The 16,939-nt window shown below is 44.9% G+C and overlaps 1 protein-coding gene across 1 annotated transcript in view; it reads right to left on the reverse strand.

Annotated features, from left to right (window-relative positions):
• LOC115823792 (mucin-2-like) overlaps nucleotides 1–16,939 on the reverse strand; it is a 34,618-nt gene that overhangs the window by 5,242 nt on the left and 12,437 nt on the right. Inside the window, exons 3-8 of the mRNA XM_030787818.1 lie at nucleotides 9,916–10,206; nucleotides 9,423–9,678; nucleotides 5,944–6,006; nucleotides 2,923–4,171; nucleotides 1,521–2,208; nucleotides 890–1,181 (exon numbers count right to left, since the gene is read on the reverse strand). Coding sequence (XP_030643678.1) covers nucleotides 890–1,181; nucleotides 1,521–2,208; nucleotides 2,923–4,171; nucleotides 5,944–6,006; nucleotides 9,423–9,678; nucleotides 9,916–10,206 — 2,839 coding nt within the window. The remainder of the gene's footprint in view (nucleotides 1–889; nucleotides 1,182–1,520; nucleotides 2,209–2,922; nucleotides 4,172–5,943; nucleotides 6,007–9,422; nucleotides 9,679–9,915; nucleotides 10,207–16,939) is intronic.

The raw sequence follows: 16,939 nt of genomic DNA on the forward strand, positions 1-16,939 counted from the left end.
AAGAGTCATGTGTTGTAGGCAGTGCTGTAGTTGTTTGTGCTACCGTAGTTGTAGCCGAAGTAGTGGTTGTTGTGCTGGGGTAGGGCGATGTAGTCAGAGTTGTTGTTGATGCCTCTGTAGTTGAGGTTAGTGCAGTTGTTGTAGGTTGCACTGTTGTAGTTTCTTGAGGGGTACTCGTATGGAGTGTAGTAGTGGTTGATGCAGTTGTTGTTGGAGTAGATGTTGTAATGGGAGTTGTTGTAGTGGGGCTTAATGTTGTGGATGGAGAACTGGTTGTTGTTGGTGATGAAGTTGTTGTTGGAACAGGAGTGGTAGTTGGGTTGAATGTTGTGGTTGGACCAGTAGTTGTTGGTAAGGATGTTGTTGTTGAAGAGTCAGCTGTTGTAGGCAGTGCTGTAGTTGTTTGTGCTGCCGTAGTTGGACCTGAAGTAGTTGTTGTTGTGCTGGGGTAGGGCGATGTAGTCAGAGTTGTTGTTGCTGCCTCTGTAGTTGAGGTTAGTGCAGTTGTTGTAGGTTGCACTGTTGTAGTTTCTTGAGGGGTACTCGTTTGGAGTGTAGTAGTGGTTGATGCAGTGGTTGTTGGAGTAGATGTAGTAATGGGAGTTGTTGTAGTGGGGCTTAATGTTGTGAATGGAGAAATGGTTGTTGTTGGTGATGAAGTTGTTGTTGGAACTGGAGTGGTAGTTGGATTGAATGTTGTGGTTGGACCAGTAGTTGTTGGTAAGGATGTTGCTGTTGAAGAGTCAGGTGTTGTGGGCAGTGCTGTAGTTGTTTGTGCTGCCGTAGTTGGACGTGAAGTAGTTGTTGTTGTGCTGGGGTAGGGCGATGTAGTCAGAGTTGTTGTTGATGACTCTGTAGTTGAGGTTAGTGCAGTTGTTGTAGGTTGCACTGTTGTAGTTTCTTGAGGGGTACTCGTGTGGAGTGTAGTAGTGGTTGATGCAGTTGTTGTTGGAGTAGATGTTGTAATGGGAGTTGTTGTAGCTGGGCTTAATGTTGTGAATGGAGAACTGGTTGTTGTTGGTGATGAAGTTGTTGTTGGAACAGGAGTGGTAGTTGGGTTGAATGTTGTGGTTGGACCAGTAGTTGTTGGTAAGGATGTTGTTGTTGAAGAGTCAGCTGTTGTGGGCAGTGCTGTAGTTGTTTGTGTTAAAGTAGTTGGACCTGAAGTAGTTGTTGTTGTGCTGGGGTAGGGCGATGTAGTCAGAGTTGTTGTTGCTGCCTCTGTAGTTGAGGTTAGTGCAGTTGTTGTAGGTTGCACTGTTGTAGTTTCTTGAGGGGTACTCGTGTGGAGTGTAGTAGTGGTTGATGCAGTTGTTGTTGGAGTAGATGTTGTAATGGGAGTTGTTGTAGCTGGGCTTAATGTTGTGAATGGAGAACTGGTTGTTGTTGGTGATGAAGTTGTTGTTGGAACAGGAGTGGTAGTTGGGTTGAATGTTGTGGTTGGACCAGTAGTTGTTGGTAAGGATGTTGCTGTTGAAGCGTCAGCTGTTGTAGGCAGTGCTGTAGTTGTTTGTGTTAACGTAGTTGTACCTGAAGTAGTTGTTGTTGTGCTGGGGTAGGGCGATGTAGTCAGAGTTGTTGTTGCTGCCTCTGTAGTTGAGGTTAGTGCAGTTGTTGTAGGTTGCACTGTTGTAGTTTCTTGAGGGGTACTCGTATGTAGTGTAGTAGTGATTGATGCAGTGGTTGTTGGAGCAGATGTAGTAATGGGAGTTGTTGTAGTGGGGCTTAATGTTGTGGTTGGAGAACTGGTTGTTGTTGGTGATGAAGTTGTTGTTGGAACAGGGGTGGTAGTTGGACTGAATGTTGTGGTTGGACCAGTAGTTGTTGGTAAGGATGTTGTTGTTGAAGAGTCAGGTGTTGTGGGCAGTGCTGTAGTTGTTTGTGCTGCCGTAGTTGTACCTGAAGTAGTTGTTGTTGTGCTGGGGTAGGGCGATGTAGTCAGAGTTGTTGTTGATGCCTCTGTAGTTGAGGTTAGTGCAGTTGTTGTAGGTTGCACTGTAGTAGTTTCTTGAAGAGGACTCGTTTGGAGTGTAGTAGTGGTTGATGCAGTGGTTGTTGGAGCAGATGTAGTAATGGGAGATGCTGTAGTGGGGCTTAATGTTGTGAATGGAGAGATGGTTGTTGTTGGTGATGAAGTTGTTGTTGGAACAGGAGTGGTAGTTGGATTGAATGTTGTGGTTGGACCAGTAGTTATTGGTAAGGATGTTGCTGTTGAAGAGTCAGGTGTTGTGGGCAGTGCTGTAGTTGTTTGTGCTGCCGTAGTTGGACCTGAAGTAGTTGTTGTTGTGCTGGGGTAGGGCGATGTAGTCAGAGTTGTTGTTGATGCCTCTGTAGTTGAGGTTAGTGCAGTTGTTGTAGGTTGCACTGTTGTAGTTTCTTGAGGGGTACTCGTGTGGAGTGTAGTAGTGGTTGATGCAGTTGTTGTTGGAGTAGATGTTGTAATGGGAGTTGTTGTAGTTGGGCTTAATGTTGTGGTTGGAAAACTGGTTGTTGTTGGTGATGAAGTTGTTGTTGGAACTGGAGTGGTAGTTGGGTTGAATGTTGTGGTTGGACCAGTAGTTGTTGGTAAGGATGCTGCTGTTGAAGCGTCAGCTGTTGTAGGCAGTGCTGTAGTTGTTTGCGTTACCGTAGTTGGACCTGAAGTAGTTGTTTTTGTGCTGGGGTATGGCGATGTAGTCAGAGTTGTTGTTGCTGCCTCTGTAGTTGAGGTTAGTGCAGTTGTTGTAGGTTGCACTGTTGTAGTTTCTTGAGGGGTACTCGTGTGGAGTGTAGTAGTGGTTGATGCAGTTGTTGTTGGAGTAGATGTTGTAATGGGAGTTGTTGTAGTGGGGCTTAATGTTGTGGATAGAGAACTAGTTGTTGTTGGTGATGAAGTTGTTGTTGGAACAGGAGTGGTAGTTGGGTTGAAGGTTGTGGTTGGACCAGTAGTTGTTGGTAAGGATTTTGTTGAAGAGTCAGCTGTTGAAGGCAGTGCTGTACTTGTTTGTGGTACCGTAGTTGTAGCTGAAGTAGTTGTTGTTGTGCTGGGGTAGGGCGATGTAGTCAGAGTTGTTGTTGATGCCTCTGTAGTTGAGGTTAGTGCAGTTGTTGTAGGTTGCACTGTTGTAGTTTCTTGAGGGGTACTCGTATGGAGTGTAGTAGTGGTTGATGCAGTTGTTGTTGGAGTAGATGTTGTAATGGGAGTTGTTGTAGTGGGGCTTAAAGTTGTGGATGGAGAAATGGTTGTTGTTGGTGATGAAGTTGTTGTTGGAACTGGAGTGGTAGTTGGATTGAATGTTGTAGTTGGACCAGTAGTTGTTGGTAAGGATGTTGTTGTTGAAGAGTCAGCTGTTGTAGGCAGTGCTGTAGTTGTTTGTGCTGCCGTAGTTGGACCTGAAGTAGTTGTTGTTGTGCTGGGGTAGGGCGATGTAGTCAGAGTTGTTGTTGATGCCTCTGTAGTTGAGGTTAGTGCAGTTGTTGTAGGTTGCACTGTTGTAGTTTCTTGAGGGGTACTCGTGTGGAGTGTAGTAGTGGTTGATGCAGTTGTTGTTGGAGTAGATGTTGTAATGGGAGTTGTTGTAGTGGGGCTTAATGTTGTGAATGGAGAAATGGTTGTTGTTGGTGATGAAGTTGTTGTTGGAACAGGAGTGGTAGTTGGATTGAATGTTGTGGTTGGACCAGTAGTTGTTGGTAAGGATGTTGCTGTTGAAGAGTCAGCTGTTGTGGGCAGTGCTGTAGTTGTTTGTGCTGCCGTAGTTGGACCTGAAGTAGTTGTTGTTGTGCTGGGGTAGGGCGATGTAGTCAGAGTTGTTGTTGATGCCTCTGTAGTTGAGGTTAGTGCAGTTGTTGTAGGTTGCACTGTTGTAGTTTCTTGAGGGGTACTCGTGTGGAGTGTAGTAGTGGTTGATGCAGTTGTTGTTGGAGTAGATGTTGTAATGGGAGTTGTTGTAGTGGGGCTTAATGTTGTGAATGGAGAACTGGTTGTTGTTGGTGATGAAGTTGTTGTTGGAACAGGAGTGGTAGTTGGGTTGAATGTTGTGGTTGGACCAGTAGTTGTTGGTAAGGATGTTGCTGTTGAAGAGTCAGCTGTTGTGGGCAGTGCTGTAGTTGTTTGTGCTGACGTAGTTGGACCTGAAGTAGTTGTTGTTGTGCTGGGGTAGGGCGATGTAGTCAGAGTTGTTGTCTGATGCCTCTGTAGTTGAGGTTAGTGCAGTTGTTGTAGGTTGCACTGTTGTAGTTTCTTGAGGGGTACTCGTGTGGAGTGTAGTAGTGGTTGATGCAGTTGTTGTTGGAGTAGATGTTGTAATGGGAGTTGTTGTAGCTGGGCTTAAAGTTGTGAATGGAGAACTGGTTGTTGTTGGTGATGAAGTTGTTGTTGGAACAGGAGTGGTAGTTGGGTTTAATGTTGTGGTTGGACCAGTAGTTGTTGGTAAGGATGTTGCTGTTGAAGCGTCAGCTGTTGTAGGCAGTGCTGTAGTTGTTTTTGTTAACGTAGTTGTACCTGAAGAAGTTGTTGTTGTGCTGGGGTAGGGCGATGTAGTCAGAGTTGTTGTTGCTGCCTCTGTAGTTGAGGTTAGTGCAGTTGTTGTAGGTTGCACTGTTGCAGTTTCTTGAGGGGTACTCGTATGTAGTGTAGTAGTGATTGATGCAGTGGTTGTTGGAGCAGATGTAGTAATGGGAGTTGTTGTAGTGGGGCTTAATGTTGTGGTTGGAGAACTGGTTGTTGTTGGTGATGAAGTTGTTGTTGGAACAGGGGTGGTAGTTGGACTGAATGTTGTGGTTGGACCAGTAGTTGTTGGTAAGGATGTTGTTGTTGAAGAGTCAGGTGTTGTGGGCAGTGCTGTAGTTGTTTGTGCTGCCGTAGTTGTACCTGAAGTAGTTGTTGTTGTGCTGGGGTAGGGCGATGTAGTCAGAGTTGTTGTTGATGCCTCTGTAGTTGAGGTTAGTGCAGTTGTTGTAGGTTGCACTGAAGTAGTTTCTTGAAGAGGACTCGTTTGGAGTGTAGTAGTGATTGATGCAGTGGTTGTTGGAGCAGATGTAGTAATGGGAAATGCTGTAGTGGGGCTTAATGTTGTGAATGGAGAGATGGTTGTTGTTGGTGATGAAGTTGTTGTTGGAACAGGAGTGGTAGTTGGATTGAATGTTGTGGTTGGACCAGTAGTTGTTGGTAAGGATGTTGCTGTTGAAGAGTCAGGTGTTGTGGGCAGTGCTGTAGTTGTTTGTGCTGCCGTAGTTGGACCTGAAGTAGTTGTTGTTGTGCTGGGGTAGGGCGATGTAGTCAGAGTTGTTGTTGATGCCTCTGTAGTTGAGGTTAGTGCAGTTGTTGTAGGTTGCACTGTTGTAGTTTCTTGAGGGGTACTCGTGTGGAGTGTAGTAGTGGTTGATGCAGTTGTTGTTGGAGTAGATGTTGTAATGGGAGTTGTTGTAGTTGGGCTTAATGTTGTGGTTGGAAAACTGGTTGTTGTTGGTGATGAAGTTGTTGTTGGAACTGGAGTGGTAGTTGGGTTGAATGTTGTGGTTGGACCAGTAGTTGTTGGTAAGGATGCTGCTGTTGAAGCGTCAGCTGTTGTAGGCAGTGCTGTAGTTGTTTTGCGTTACCGTAGTTGGACCTGAAGTAGTTGTTTTTGTGCTGGGGTATGGCGATGTAGTCAGAGTTGTTGTTGCTGCCTCTGTAGTTGAGGTTAGTGCAGTTGTTGTAGGTTGCACTGTTGTAGTTTCTTGAGGGGTACTCGTGTGGAGTGTAGTAGTGGTTGATGCAGTTGTTGTTGGAGTAGATGTTGTAATGGGAGTTGTTGTAGTGGGGCTTAATGTTGTGGATAGAGAACTAGTTGTTGTTGGTGATGAAGTTGTTGTTGGAACAGGAGTGGTAGTTGGGTTGAAGGTTGTGGTTGGACCAGTAGTTGTTGGTAAGGATTTTGTTGAAGAGTCAGCTGTTGAAGGCAGTGCTGTACTTGTTTGTGGTACCGTAGTTGTAGCTGAAGTAGTTGTTGTTGTGCTGGGGTAGGGCGATGTAGTCAGAGTTGTTGTTGATGCCTCTGTAGTTGAGGTTAGTGCAGTTGTTGTAGGTTGCACTGTTGTAGTTTCTTGAGGGGTACTCGTATGGAGTGTAGTAGTGGTTGATGCAGTTGTTGTTGGAGTAGATGTTGTAATGGGAGTTGTTGTAGTGGGGCTTAAAGTTGTGGATGGAGAAATGGTTGTTGTTGGTGATGAAGTTGTTGTTGGAACAGGAGTGGTAGTTGGGTTGAATGTTGTGGTTGGACCAGTAGTTGTTGGTAAGGATGTTGTTGTTGAAGAGTCAGCTGTTGTGGGCAGTGCTGTAGTTGTTTGTGTTAACGTAGTTGGACCTGAAGTAGTTGTTGTTGTGCTGGGGTAGGGCGATGTCGTCAGAGTTGTTGTCTCTGCCTCTGTAGTTGAGGTTAGTGCAGTTGTTGTAGGTTGCACTGTTGTAGTTACTTGAGGGGTACTCGTGTGGAGTGTAGTAGTGGTTGATGCAGTTGTTGTTGGAGTAGATGTTGTAATGGGAGTTGTTGTAGTGGGGCTTAATGTTGTGAATGGAGAAATGGTTGTTGTTGGTGATGAAGTTGTTGTTGGAACTGGAGTGGTAGTTGGATTGAATGTTGTGGTTGGACCAGTAGTTGTTGGTAAGGATGTTGCTGTTGAAGAGTCAGGTGTTGTGGGCAGTGCTGTAGTTGTTTGTGCTGCCGTAGTTGGACGTGAAGTAGTTGTTGTTGTGCTGGGGTAGGGCGATGTAGTCAGAGTTGTTGTTGATGACTCTGTAGTTGAGGTTAGTGCAGTTGTTGTAGGTTGCACTGTTGTAGTTTCTTGAGGGGTACTCGTATGGAGTGTAGTAGTGATTGATGCAGTGGTTGTTGGAGCAGATGTAGTAATGGGAGTTGTTGTAGTGGGGCTTAATGTTGTGGTTGGAGAACTGGTTGTTGTTGGTGATGAAGTTGTTGTTGGAACAGGAGTGGTAGTTGGGTTGAATGTTGTGGTTGGACCAGTAGTTGTTGGTAAGGATGTTGTTGTTGAAGAGTCAGGTGTTGTGGGCAGTGCTGTAGTTGTTTGTGCTGCCGTAGTTGTACCTGAAGTAGTTGTTGTTGTGCTGGGGTAGGGCGATGTAGTCAGAGTTGTTGTTGATGCCTCTGTAGTTGAGGTTAGTGCAGTTGTTGTAGGTTGCACTGTTGTAGTTTCTTGAGGGGTACTCGTATGGAGTGTAGTAGTGGTTGATGCAGTTGTTGTTGGAGTAGATGTTGTAATGGGAGTTGTTGTAGTGGGGCTTAATGTTGTGGTTGGAGAACTGGTTGTTGTTGGTGATGAAGTTGTTGTTGGAACAGGAGTGGTAGTTGGATTGAATGTTGTGGTTGGACCAGTAGTTGTTGGTAAGGATGTTGCTGTTGAAGAGTCAGGTGTTGTGGGGCAGTGCTGTAGTTGTTTGTGTTACCGTAGTTGGACCTGAAGTAGTTGTTGTTGTGCTGGGGTAGGGCGATGTAGTCAGAGTTGTTGTTGCTGCCTCTGTAGTTGAGGTTAGTGCAGTTGTTGTAGGTTGCACTGTTGTAGTTTCTTGAGGGGTACTCGTGTGGAGTGTAGTAGTGGTTGATGCAGTTGTTGTTGGAGTAGATGTTGTAATGGGAGTTGTTGTAGTGGGGCTTAATGTTGTGGATAGGAGAACTAGGTTGTTGTTGGTGATGAAGTTGTTGTTGGAACAGGAGTGGTAGTTGGGTTGAATGTTGTGGTTGGACCAGTAGTTGTTGGTAAGGATGTTGTGTTGAAGAGTCAGCTGTTGTAGGCAGTGCTGTACTTGTTTGTGGTACCGTAGTTGTAGCCGAAGTAGTTGTTGTTGTGCTGGGGTAGGGCGATGTAGTCAGAGTTGTTGTTGCTGCCTCTGTAGTTGAGGTTAGTGCAGTTGTTGTAGGTTGCACTGTTGTAGTTTCTTGAGGGGTACTCGTATGGAGTGTAGTAGTGGTTGATGCAGTTGTTGTTGGAGTAGATGTTGTAATGGGAGTTGTTGTAGTGGGGCTTAATGTTGTGGTTGGAGAACTGGTTGTTGTTGGTGATGAAGTTGTTGTTGGAACAGGAGTGGTAGTTGGATTGAATGTTGTGGTTGGACCAGTAGTTGTTGGTAAGGATGTTGTTGTTGAAGAGTCAGCTGTTGTAGGCAGTGCTGTAGTTGTTTGTGCTGCCGTAGTTGGACCTGAAGTAGTTGTTGTTGTGCTGGGGTAGGGCGATGTAGTCAGAGTTGTTGTTGATGCCTCTGTAGTTGAGGTTAGTGCAGTTGTTGTAGGTTGCACTGTTGTAGTTTCTTGAGGGGTACTCGTGTGGAGTGTAGTAGTGGTTGATGCAGTTGTTGTTGGAGTAGATGTTGTAATGGGAGTTGTTGTAGTGGGGCTTAATGTTGTGAATGGAGAAATGGTTGTTGTTGGTGATGAAGTTGTTGTTGGAACAGGAGTGGTAGTTGGGTTGAATGTTGTGGTTGGACCAGTAGTTGTTGGTAAGGATGTTGCTGTTGAAGAGTCAGCTGTTGTAGGCAGTGCTGTAGTTGTTTGTGCTGCCGTAGTTGGACCTGAAGTAGTTGTTGTTGTGCTGGGGTAGGGCGATGTAGTCAGAGTTGTTGTTGATGCCTCTGTAGTTGAGGTTAGTGCAGTTGTTGTAGGTTGCACTGTTGTAGTTTCTTGAGGGGTACTCGTGTGGAGTGTAGTAGTGGTTGATGCAGTTGTTGTTGGAGTAGATGTTGTAATGGGAGTTGTTGTAGTTGGGCTTAATGTTGTGGTTGGAAAACTGGTTGTTGTTGGTGATGAAGTTGTTGTTGGAACTGGAGTGGTAGTTGGGTTGAATGTTGTGGTTGGACCAGTAGTTGTTGGTAAGGATGCTGCTGTTGAAGCGTCAGCTGTTGTAGGCAGTGCTGTAGTTGTTTGCGTTACCGTAGTTGGACCTGAAGTAGTTGTTTTTGTGCTGGGGTATGGCGATGTAGTCAGAGTTGTTGTTGCTGCCTCTGTAGTTGAGGTTAGTGCAGTTGTTGTAGGTTGCACTGTTGTAGTTTCTTGAGGGGTACTCGTGTGGAGTGTAGTAGTGGTTGATGCAGTTGTTGTTGGAGTAGATGTTGTAATGGGAGTTGTTGTAGTGGGGCTTAATGTTGTGGATAGAGAACTAGTTGTTGTTGGTGATGAAGTTGTTGTTGGAACAGGAGTGGTAGTTGGGTTGAAGGTTGTGGTTGGACCAGTAGTTGTTGGTAAGGATTTTGTTGAAGAGTCAGCTGTTGAAGGCAGTGCTGTACTTGTTTGTGGTACCGTAGTTGTAGCTGAAGTAGTTGTTGTTGTGCTGGGGTAGGGCGATGTAGTCAGAGTTGTTGTTGATGCCTCTGTAGTTGAGGTTAGTGCAGTTGTTGTAGGTTGCACTGTTGTAGTTTCTTGAGGGGTACTCGTATGGAGTGTAGTAGTGGTTGATGCAGTTGTTGTTGGAGTAGATGTTGTAATGGGAGTTGTTGTAGTGGGGCTTAATGTTGTGGTTGGAGAACTGGTTGTTGTTGGTGATGAAGTTGTTGTTGGAACAGGAGTGGTAGTTGGATTGAATGTTGTGGTTGGACCAGTAGTTGTTGGTAAGGATGTTGTTGTTGAAGAGTCAGCTGTTGTAGGCAGTGCTGTAGTTGTTTTTTCTGCCGTAGTTGGACCTGAAGTAGTTGTTGTTGTGCTGGGGTAGGGCGATGTAGTCAGAGTTGTTGTCGCTGCCTCTGTAGTTGAGGTTAGTGCAGTTGTTGTAGGTTGCACTGTTGTAGTTTCTTGAAGAGGACTCGTTTGGAGTGTAGTAGTGGTTGATGCAGTGGTTGTCGGAGTAGATGTAGTAATGGGAGACGCTGTAGTGGGGCTTAATGTTGTGAATGGAGAAATGGTTGTTGTTGGTGATGAAGTTGTTGTTGGAACTGGAGTGGTAGTTGGATTGAATGTTGTGGTTGGACCAGTAGTTGTTGGTAAGGATGTTGCTGTTGAAGAGTCAGGTGTTGTGGGCAGTGCTGTAGTTGTTTGTGCTGCCGTAGTTGGACGTGAAGTAGTTGTTGTTGTGCTGGGGTAGGGCGATGTAGTCAGAGTTGTTGTTGATGACTCTGTAGTTGAGGTTAGTGCAGTTGTTGTAGGTTGCACTGTTGTAGTTTCTTGAGGGGTACTCGTGTGGAGTGTAGTAGTGGTTGATGCAGTTGTTGTTGGAGTAGATGTTGTAATGGGAGTTGTTGTAGCTGGGCTTAATGTTGTGAATGGAGAACTGGTTGTTGTTGGTGATGAAGTTGTTGTTGGAACAGGAGTGGTAGTTGGGTTGAATGTTGTGGTTGGACCAGTAGTTGTTGGTAAGGATGTTGCTGTTGAAGCGTCAGCTGTTGTAGGCAGTGCTGTAGTTGTTTTTGTTAACGTAGTTGTACCTGAAGAAGTTGTTGTTGTGCTGGGGTAGGGCGATGTAGTCAGAGTTGTTGTTGCTGCCTCTGTAGTTGAGGTTAGTGCAGTTGTTGTAGGTTGCACTGTTGTAGTTTCTTGAGGGGTACTCGTATGGAGTGTAGTAGTGATTGATGCAGTGGTTGTTGGAGCAGATGTAGTAATGGGAGTTGTTGTAGTGGGGCTTAATGTTGTGGTTGGAGAACTGGTTGTTGTTGGTGATGAAGTTGTTGTTGGAACAGGGGTGGTAGTTCGACTGAATGTTGTGGTTGGACCAGTAATTGTTGGTAAGGATGTTGTTGTTGAAGAGTCAGGTGTTGTGGGCAGTGCTGTAGTTGTTTGTGCTGCCGTAGTTGTACCTGAAGTAGTTGTTGTTGTGCTGGGGTAGGGCGATGTAGTCAGAGTTGTTGTTGATGCCTCTGTAGTTGAGGTTAGTGCAGTTGTTGTAGGTTGCACTGTTGTAGTTTCTTGAGGGGTACTCGTTTGGAGTGTAGTAGTGGTTGATGCAGTGGTTGTTGGAGCAGATGTAGTAATGGGAGTTGCTGTAGTGGGGCTTAATGTTGTGAATGGAGAAATGGTTGTTGTTGGTGATGAAGTTGTTGTTGGAACAGGAGTGGTAGTTGGATTGAATGTTGTGGTTGGACCAGTAGTTGTTGGTAAGGATGTTGCTGTTGAAGAGTCAGGTGTTGTGGGCAGTGCTGTAGTTGTTTGTGCTGCCGTAGTTGGACCTGAAGTAGTTGTTGTTGTGCTGGGGTAGGGCGATGTAGTCAGAGTTGTTGTCGCTGCCTCTGTAGTTGAGGTTAGTGCAGTTGTTGTAGGTTGCACTGTTGTAGTTTCTTGAGGGGTACTCGTGTGGAGTGTAGTAGTGGTTGATGCAGTTGTTGTTGGAGTAGATGTTGTAATGGGAGTTGTTGTAGTGGGGCTTAATGTTGTGAATGGAGAACTGGTTGTTGTTGGTGATGAAGTTGTTGTTGGAACAGGAGTGGTAGTTGGGTTGAATGTTGTGGTTGGACCAGTAGTTGTTGGTAAGGATGTTGCTGTTGAAGAGTCAGCTGTTGTAGGCAGTGCTGTAGTTGTTTGTGCTGCCGTAGTTGGACCTGAAGTAGTTGTTGTTGTGCTGGGGTAGGGCGATGTAGTCAGAGTTGTTGTTGCTGCCTCTGTAGTTGAGGTTAGTGCAGTTGTTGTAGGTTGCACTGTTGTAGTTTCTTGAGGGGTACTCGTGTGGAGTGTAGTAGTGGTTGATGCAGTTGTTGTTGGAGTAGATGTTGTAATGGGAGTTGTTGTAGTGGGGCTTAATGTTGTGGTTGGAGAACTGGTTGTTGTTGGTGATGAAGTTGTTGTTGGAACAGGAGTGGTAGTTGGATTGAATGTTGTGGTTGGACCAGTAGTTGTTGGTAAGGATGTTGTTGTTGAAGAGTCAGCTGTTGTGGGCAGTGCTGTAGTTGTTTGTGCTGCCGTAGTTGGACCTGAAGTAGTTGTTGTTGTGCTGGGGTAGGGCGATGTAGTCAGAGTTGTTGTTGATGCCTCTGTAGTTGAGGTTAGTGCAGTTGTTGTAGGTTGCACTGTTGTAGTTTCTTGAGGGGTACTCGTTTGGAGTGTAGTAGTGGTTGATGCAGTTGTTGTTGGAGTAGATGTTGTAATGGGAGTTGTTGTAGTGGGGCTTAATGTTGTGAATGGAGAAATGGTTGTTGTTGGTGATGAAGTTGTTGTTGGAACTGGAGTGGTAGTTGGATTGAATGTTGTGGTTGGACCAGTAGTTGTTGGTAAGGATGTTGCTGTTGAAGAGTCAGCTGTTGTGGGCAGTGCTGTAGTTGTTTGTGCTGCCGTAGTTGGACGTGAAGTAGTTGTTGTTGTGCTGGGGTAGGGCGATGTAGTCAGAGTTGTTGTTGATGACTCTGTAGTTGAGGTTAGTGCAGTTGTTGTAGGTTGCACTGTTGTAGTTTCTTGAGGGGTACTCGTGTGGAGTGTAGTAGTGGTTGATGCAGTTGTTGTTGGAGTAGATGTTGTAATGGGAGTTGTTGTAGCTGGGCTTAATGTTGTGAATGGAGAACTGGTTGTTGTTGGTGATGAAGTTGTTGTTGGAACAGGAGTGGTAGTTGGGTTGAATGTTGTGGTTGGACCAGTAGTTGTTGGTAAGGATGTTGCTGTTGAAGCGTCAGCTGTTGTAGGCAGTGCTGTAGTTGTTTTTGTTAACGTAGTTGTACCTGAAGAAGTTGTTGTTGTGCTGGGGTAGGGCGATGTAGTCAGAGTTGTTGTTGCTGCCTCTGTAGTTGAGGTTAGTGCAGTTGTTGTAGGTTGCACTGTTGTAGTTTCTTGAGGGGTACTCGTATGGAGTGTAGTAGTGATTGATGCAGTGGTTGTTGGAGCAGATGTAGTAATGGGAGTTGTTGTAGTGGGGCTTAATGTTGTGGTTGGAGAACTGGTTGTTGTTGGTGATGAAGTTGTTGTTGGAACAGGGGTGGTAGTTCGACTGAATGTTGTGGTTGGACCAGTAGTTGTTGGTAAGGATGTTGTTGTTGAAGAGTCAGGTGTTGTGGGCAGTGCTGTAGTTGTTTGTGCTGCCGTAGTTGTACCTGAAGTAGTTGTTGTTGTGCTGGGGTAGGGCGATGTAGTCAGAGTTGTTGTTGATGCCTCTGTAGTTGAGGTTAGTGCAGTTGTTGTAGGTTGCACTGTTGTAGTTTCTTGAGGGGTACTCGTATGGAGTGTAGTAGTGGTTGATGCAGTTGTTGTTGGAGTAGATGTTGTAATGGGAGTTGTTGTAGTGGGACTTGAAGTTTTGGATGGAGAAATGGTTGTTGTTGGTGATGAAGTTGTTGTTGGAAATGGAGTGGTAGTTGGATTGAATGTTGTGGTTGGACCAGTAGTTGTTGGTAAGGATGTTGTTGTTGAAGAGTCAGCTGTTGTGGGCAGTGCTGTAGTTGTTTGTGTTACCGTAGTTGGACCTGAAGTAGTTGTTGTTGTGCTGGGGTAGGGCGATGTAGTCAGAGTTGTTGTTGCTGCCTCTGTAGTTGAGGTTAGTGCAGTTGTTGTAGGTTGCACTGTTGTAGTTTCTTGAGGGGTACTCGTGTGGAGTGTAGTAGTGGTTGATGCAGTTGTTGTTGGAGTAGATGTTGTAATGGGAGTTGTTGTAGTGGGGCTTAATGTTGTGGATGGAGAACTGGTTGTTGTTGGTGATGAAGTTGTTGTTGGAACAGGAGTGGTAGTTGGGTTGAATGTTGTGGTTGGACCAGTAGTTGTTGGTAAGGATGTTGCTGTTGAAGAGTCAGCTGTTGTAGGCAGTGCTTTACTTGTTTGTGGTACCGTAGTTGTACCTGAAGTAGTTGTTGTTGTGCTGGGGTAGGGCGATGTAGTCAGAGTTGTTGTTGCTGCCTCTGTAGTTGAGGTTAGTGCAGTTGTTGTAGGTTGCACTGTTGTAGTTTCTTGAGGGGTACTCGTATGGAGTGTAGTAGTGGTTGATGCAGTTGTTGTTGGAGTAGATGTTGTAATGGGAGTTGTTGTAGTGGGGCTTAATGTTGTGGTTGGAGAACTGGTTGTTGTTGGTGATGAAGTTGTTGTTGGAACAGGAGTGGTAGTTGGATTGAATGTTGTGGTTGGACCAGTAGTTGTTGGTAAGGATGTTGTTGTTGAAGAGTCAGCTGTTGTGGGCAGTGCTGTAGTTGTTTGTGCTGCCGTAGTTGGACCTGAAGTAGTTGTTGTTGTGCTGGGGTAGGGCGATGTAGTCAGAGTTGTTGTTGATGCCTCTGTAGTTGAGGTTAGTGCAGTTGTTGTAGGTTGCACTGTTGTAGTTTCTTGAGGGGTACTCGTGTGGAGTGTAGTAGTGGTTGATGCAGTTGTTGTTGGAGTAGATGTTGTAATGGGAGTTGTTGTAGTGGGGCTTAATGTTGTGGATGGAGAACTGGTTGTTGTTGGTGATGAAGTTGTTGTTGGAACTGGAGTGGTAGTTGGATTGAATGTTGTGGTTGGACCAGTAGTTGTTGGTAAGGATGTTTTTGTTGAAGAGTCAGCTGTTGTAGGCAGTGCTGTAGTTGTTTGTGTTACCGTAGTTGTACCTAAAGAAGTTGTTGTTGTGCTGGGGTAGGGCGATGTAGTCAGAGTTGTTGTTGATGCCTCTGTAGTTGAGGTTAGTGCAGTTGTTGTAGGTTGCACTGTTGTAGTTTCTTGAGGGGTACTCGTGTGGAGTGTAGTAGTGGTTGATGCAGTTGTTGTTGGAGTAGATGTTGTAATGGGAGTTGTTGTAGTGGGGCTTAATGTTGTGGATGGAGAACTGGTTGTTGTTGGTGATGAAGTTGTTGTTGGAACAGGAGTGGTAGTTGGATTGAATGTTGTGGTTGGACCAGTAGTTGTTGGTAAGGATGTTGTTGTTGAAGAGTCAGCTGTTGTGGGCAGTGCTGTAGTTGTTTGTGCTGCCGTAGTTGGACCTGAAGTAGTTGTTGTTGTGCTGGGGTAGGGCGATGTAGTCAGAGTTGTTGTTGATGCCTCTGTAGTTGAGGTTAGTGCAGTTGTTGTAGGTTGCACTGTTGTAGTTTCTTGAGGGGTACTCGTGTGGAGTGTAGTAGTGGTTGATGCAGTTGTTGTTGGAGTAGATGTTGTAATGGGAGTTGTTGTAGTGGGGCTTAATGTTGTGGATGGAGAAATGGTTGTTGTTGGTGATGAAGTTGTTGTTGGAACAGGAGTGGTAGTTGGGTTGAATGTTGTGGTTGGACCAGTAGTTGTTGGTAAGGATGTTGTTGTTGAAGAGTCAGCTGTTGTGGGCAGTGCTGTAGTTGTTTGTGCTCCTGTAGTTGTACCTGAAGTAGTTGTTGTTGTGCTGGGGTAGGGCGATGTAGTCAGAGTTGTTGTTGCTGCCTCTGTAGTTGAGGTTAGTGCAGTTGTTGTAGGTTGCACTGTTGTAGTTTCTTGAGGGGTACTCGTTTGGAGTGTAGTAGTGGTTGATGCAGTTGTTGTTGGAGTAGATGTTGTAATGGGAGTTGTTGTAGTGGGGCTTAATGTTGTGGATGGAGAACTGGTTGTTGTTGGTGATGAAGTTGTTGTTGGAACAGGAGTGGTAGTTGGATTGAATGTTGTGGTTGGACCAGTAGTTGTTGGTAAGGATGTTGTTGTTGAAGAGTCAGCTGTTGTAGGCAGTGGTGTAGTTGTTTGTGCTCCCGTAGTTGTACTTGAAGTAGTTGTTGTTGTGCTGGGGTAGGGCGATGTAGTCAGAGTTGTTGTTGCTGCCTCTGTAGTTGAGGTTAGTGCAGTTCTTGTAGGTGGCACTGTTGTAGTTTCTTGAGGGGTATTCGTTTGGAGTGTATTAGTGGTTGATGCAGTTGTTGTTGGAGTAGATGTTGTAATGGGAGTTGTTGTAGTGGGGCTTAATGTTGTGGATGGAGCAATGGTTGATGGTGATGAAGTTGTTGTTGGAACAGGAGGGGTAGTTGGGTTGAATGTTGTAGTTGGACCAGTAGTTGTTAGTAAGGATGTTGTTGTTGAATATGCAGCTGTTGCAGGTAGTGGTGTAGTTGTTTGTGCTCCCGTAGTTGGACCTGAAGTAGTTGTTGTTGTGGTGGGGTAGGGCGTTGTAGTCAGAGCTGTAGTTGTTGCAGAATTTGTAGTTGATGTTAGTGTAGTTGTTGTGGGTTGCAGTTTTGTAGTAGTTTCTTGCGAGGTACTTGTTTGAGTAGTAGTATTGGTTGATTTAATTGTTGTTGGAGTAGATGTTGTGATGGGAGATGTTGAAGTGGGGCTTATTGTTGTGGATGGAGAAATGGTCGCTGTTAGTGATGAAGTTGTTGTTGGACTCGGAGTTGTAGCTGGGTTCAGGGTTGTAGTTGGAGTGGAAGTTGTGGGTGAAGATGTTTTTGAAGATGGAGTTGTAGTTTGTGTTGTGGTTGTTTCTGATAGTGTAGTTCTAGTTGTAGTTGGTGTGGTAGGCTGTGATGTTGTTATCGATGTTATAACTGTCAAAGGAAATGTTGTTTTCAAACTGACGGTAGTTGTAGTTGCTCCTGTGATAGTTTTGAATGATAGAGTTATCTTTGTAGGTGTTGTCATCCCTTGATAATTTGTTGTTCTTTCAGTAGTCGTAGTTGTTTGTGTTGTTGCAGTAGTTATGGCATCTTCTGGGGAAGTGTTTGAGGACAAGGTGGATGATGACTGTGTAGCCGTCAATGTCGTACAGTAGAGCAACACTGCAGTAAGAGGGGAAAAAATGGCGTCAAAAAAAGTCAATATGTTTGAACAATTTATGAAATTGTACTGTGAATTTTTTTAGTGCTTCATTTACATGTAGCACTATTTGAGTCTTCAACATTACTGCTATATTGCCATATTAGCAACATCAGGAAATGATATCGACTGATATGAAATTTCCTAAGTGGGTAATTTATTAGATAAGTTACAACTCAATAATTTAAAGAAGTTGTGCAAGCTGAGGAAACTCTCTTATTGGACCTGCTGGATGTGAATGTTTTGTTTGTATTCTGTCTTGGAAGTCACTTTAGATAAAAGCTTCTGCTAAATGAATAAATGTAAATGTACATGTGAATAAAGATAATAAAGCTATTACATTT

Source organism: Chanos chanos, chromosome 11, assembly GCF_902362185.1.
Source record: "Chanos chanos chromosome 11, fChaCha1.1, whole genome shotgun sequence".
Taxonomy (NCBI): domain Eukaryota; kingdom Metazoa; phylum Chordata; class Actinopteri; order Gonorynchiformes; family Chanidae; genus Chanos; species Chanos chanos.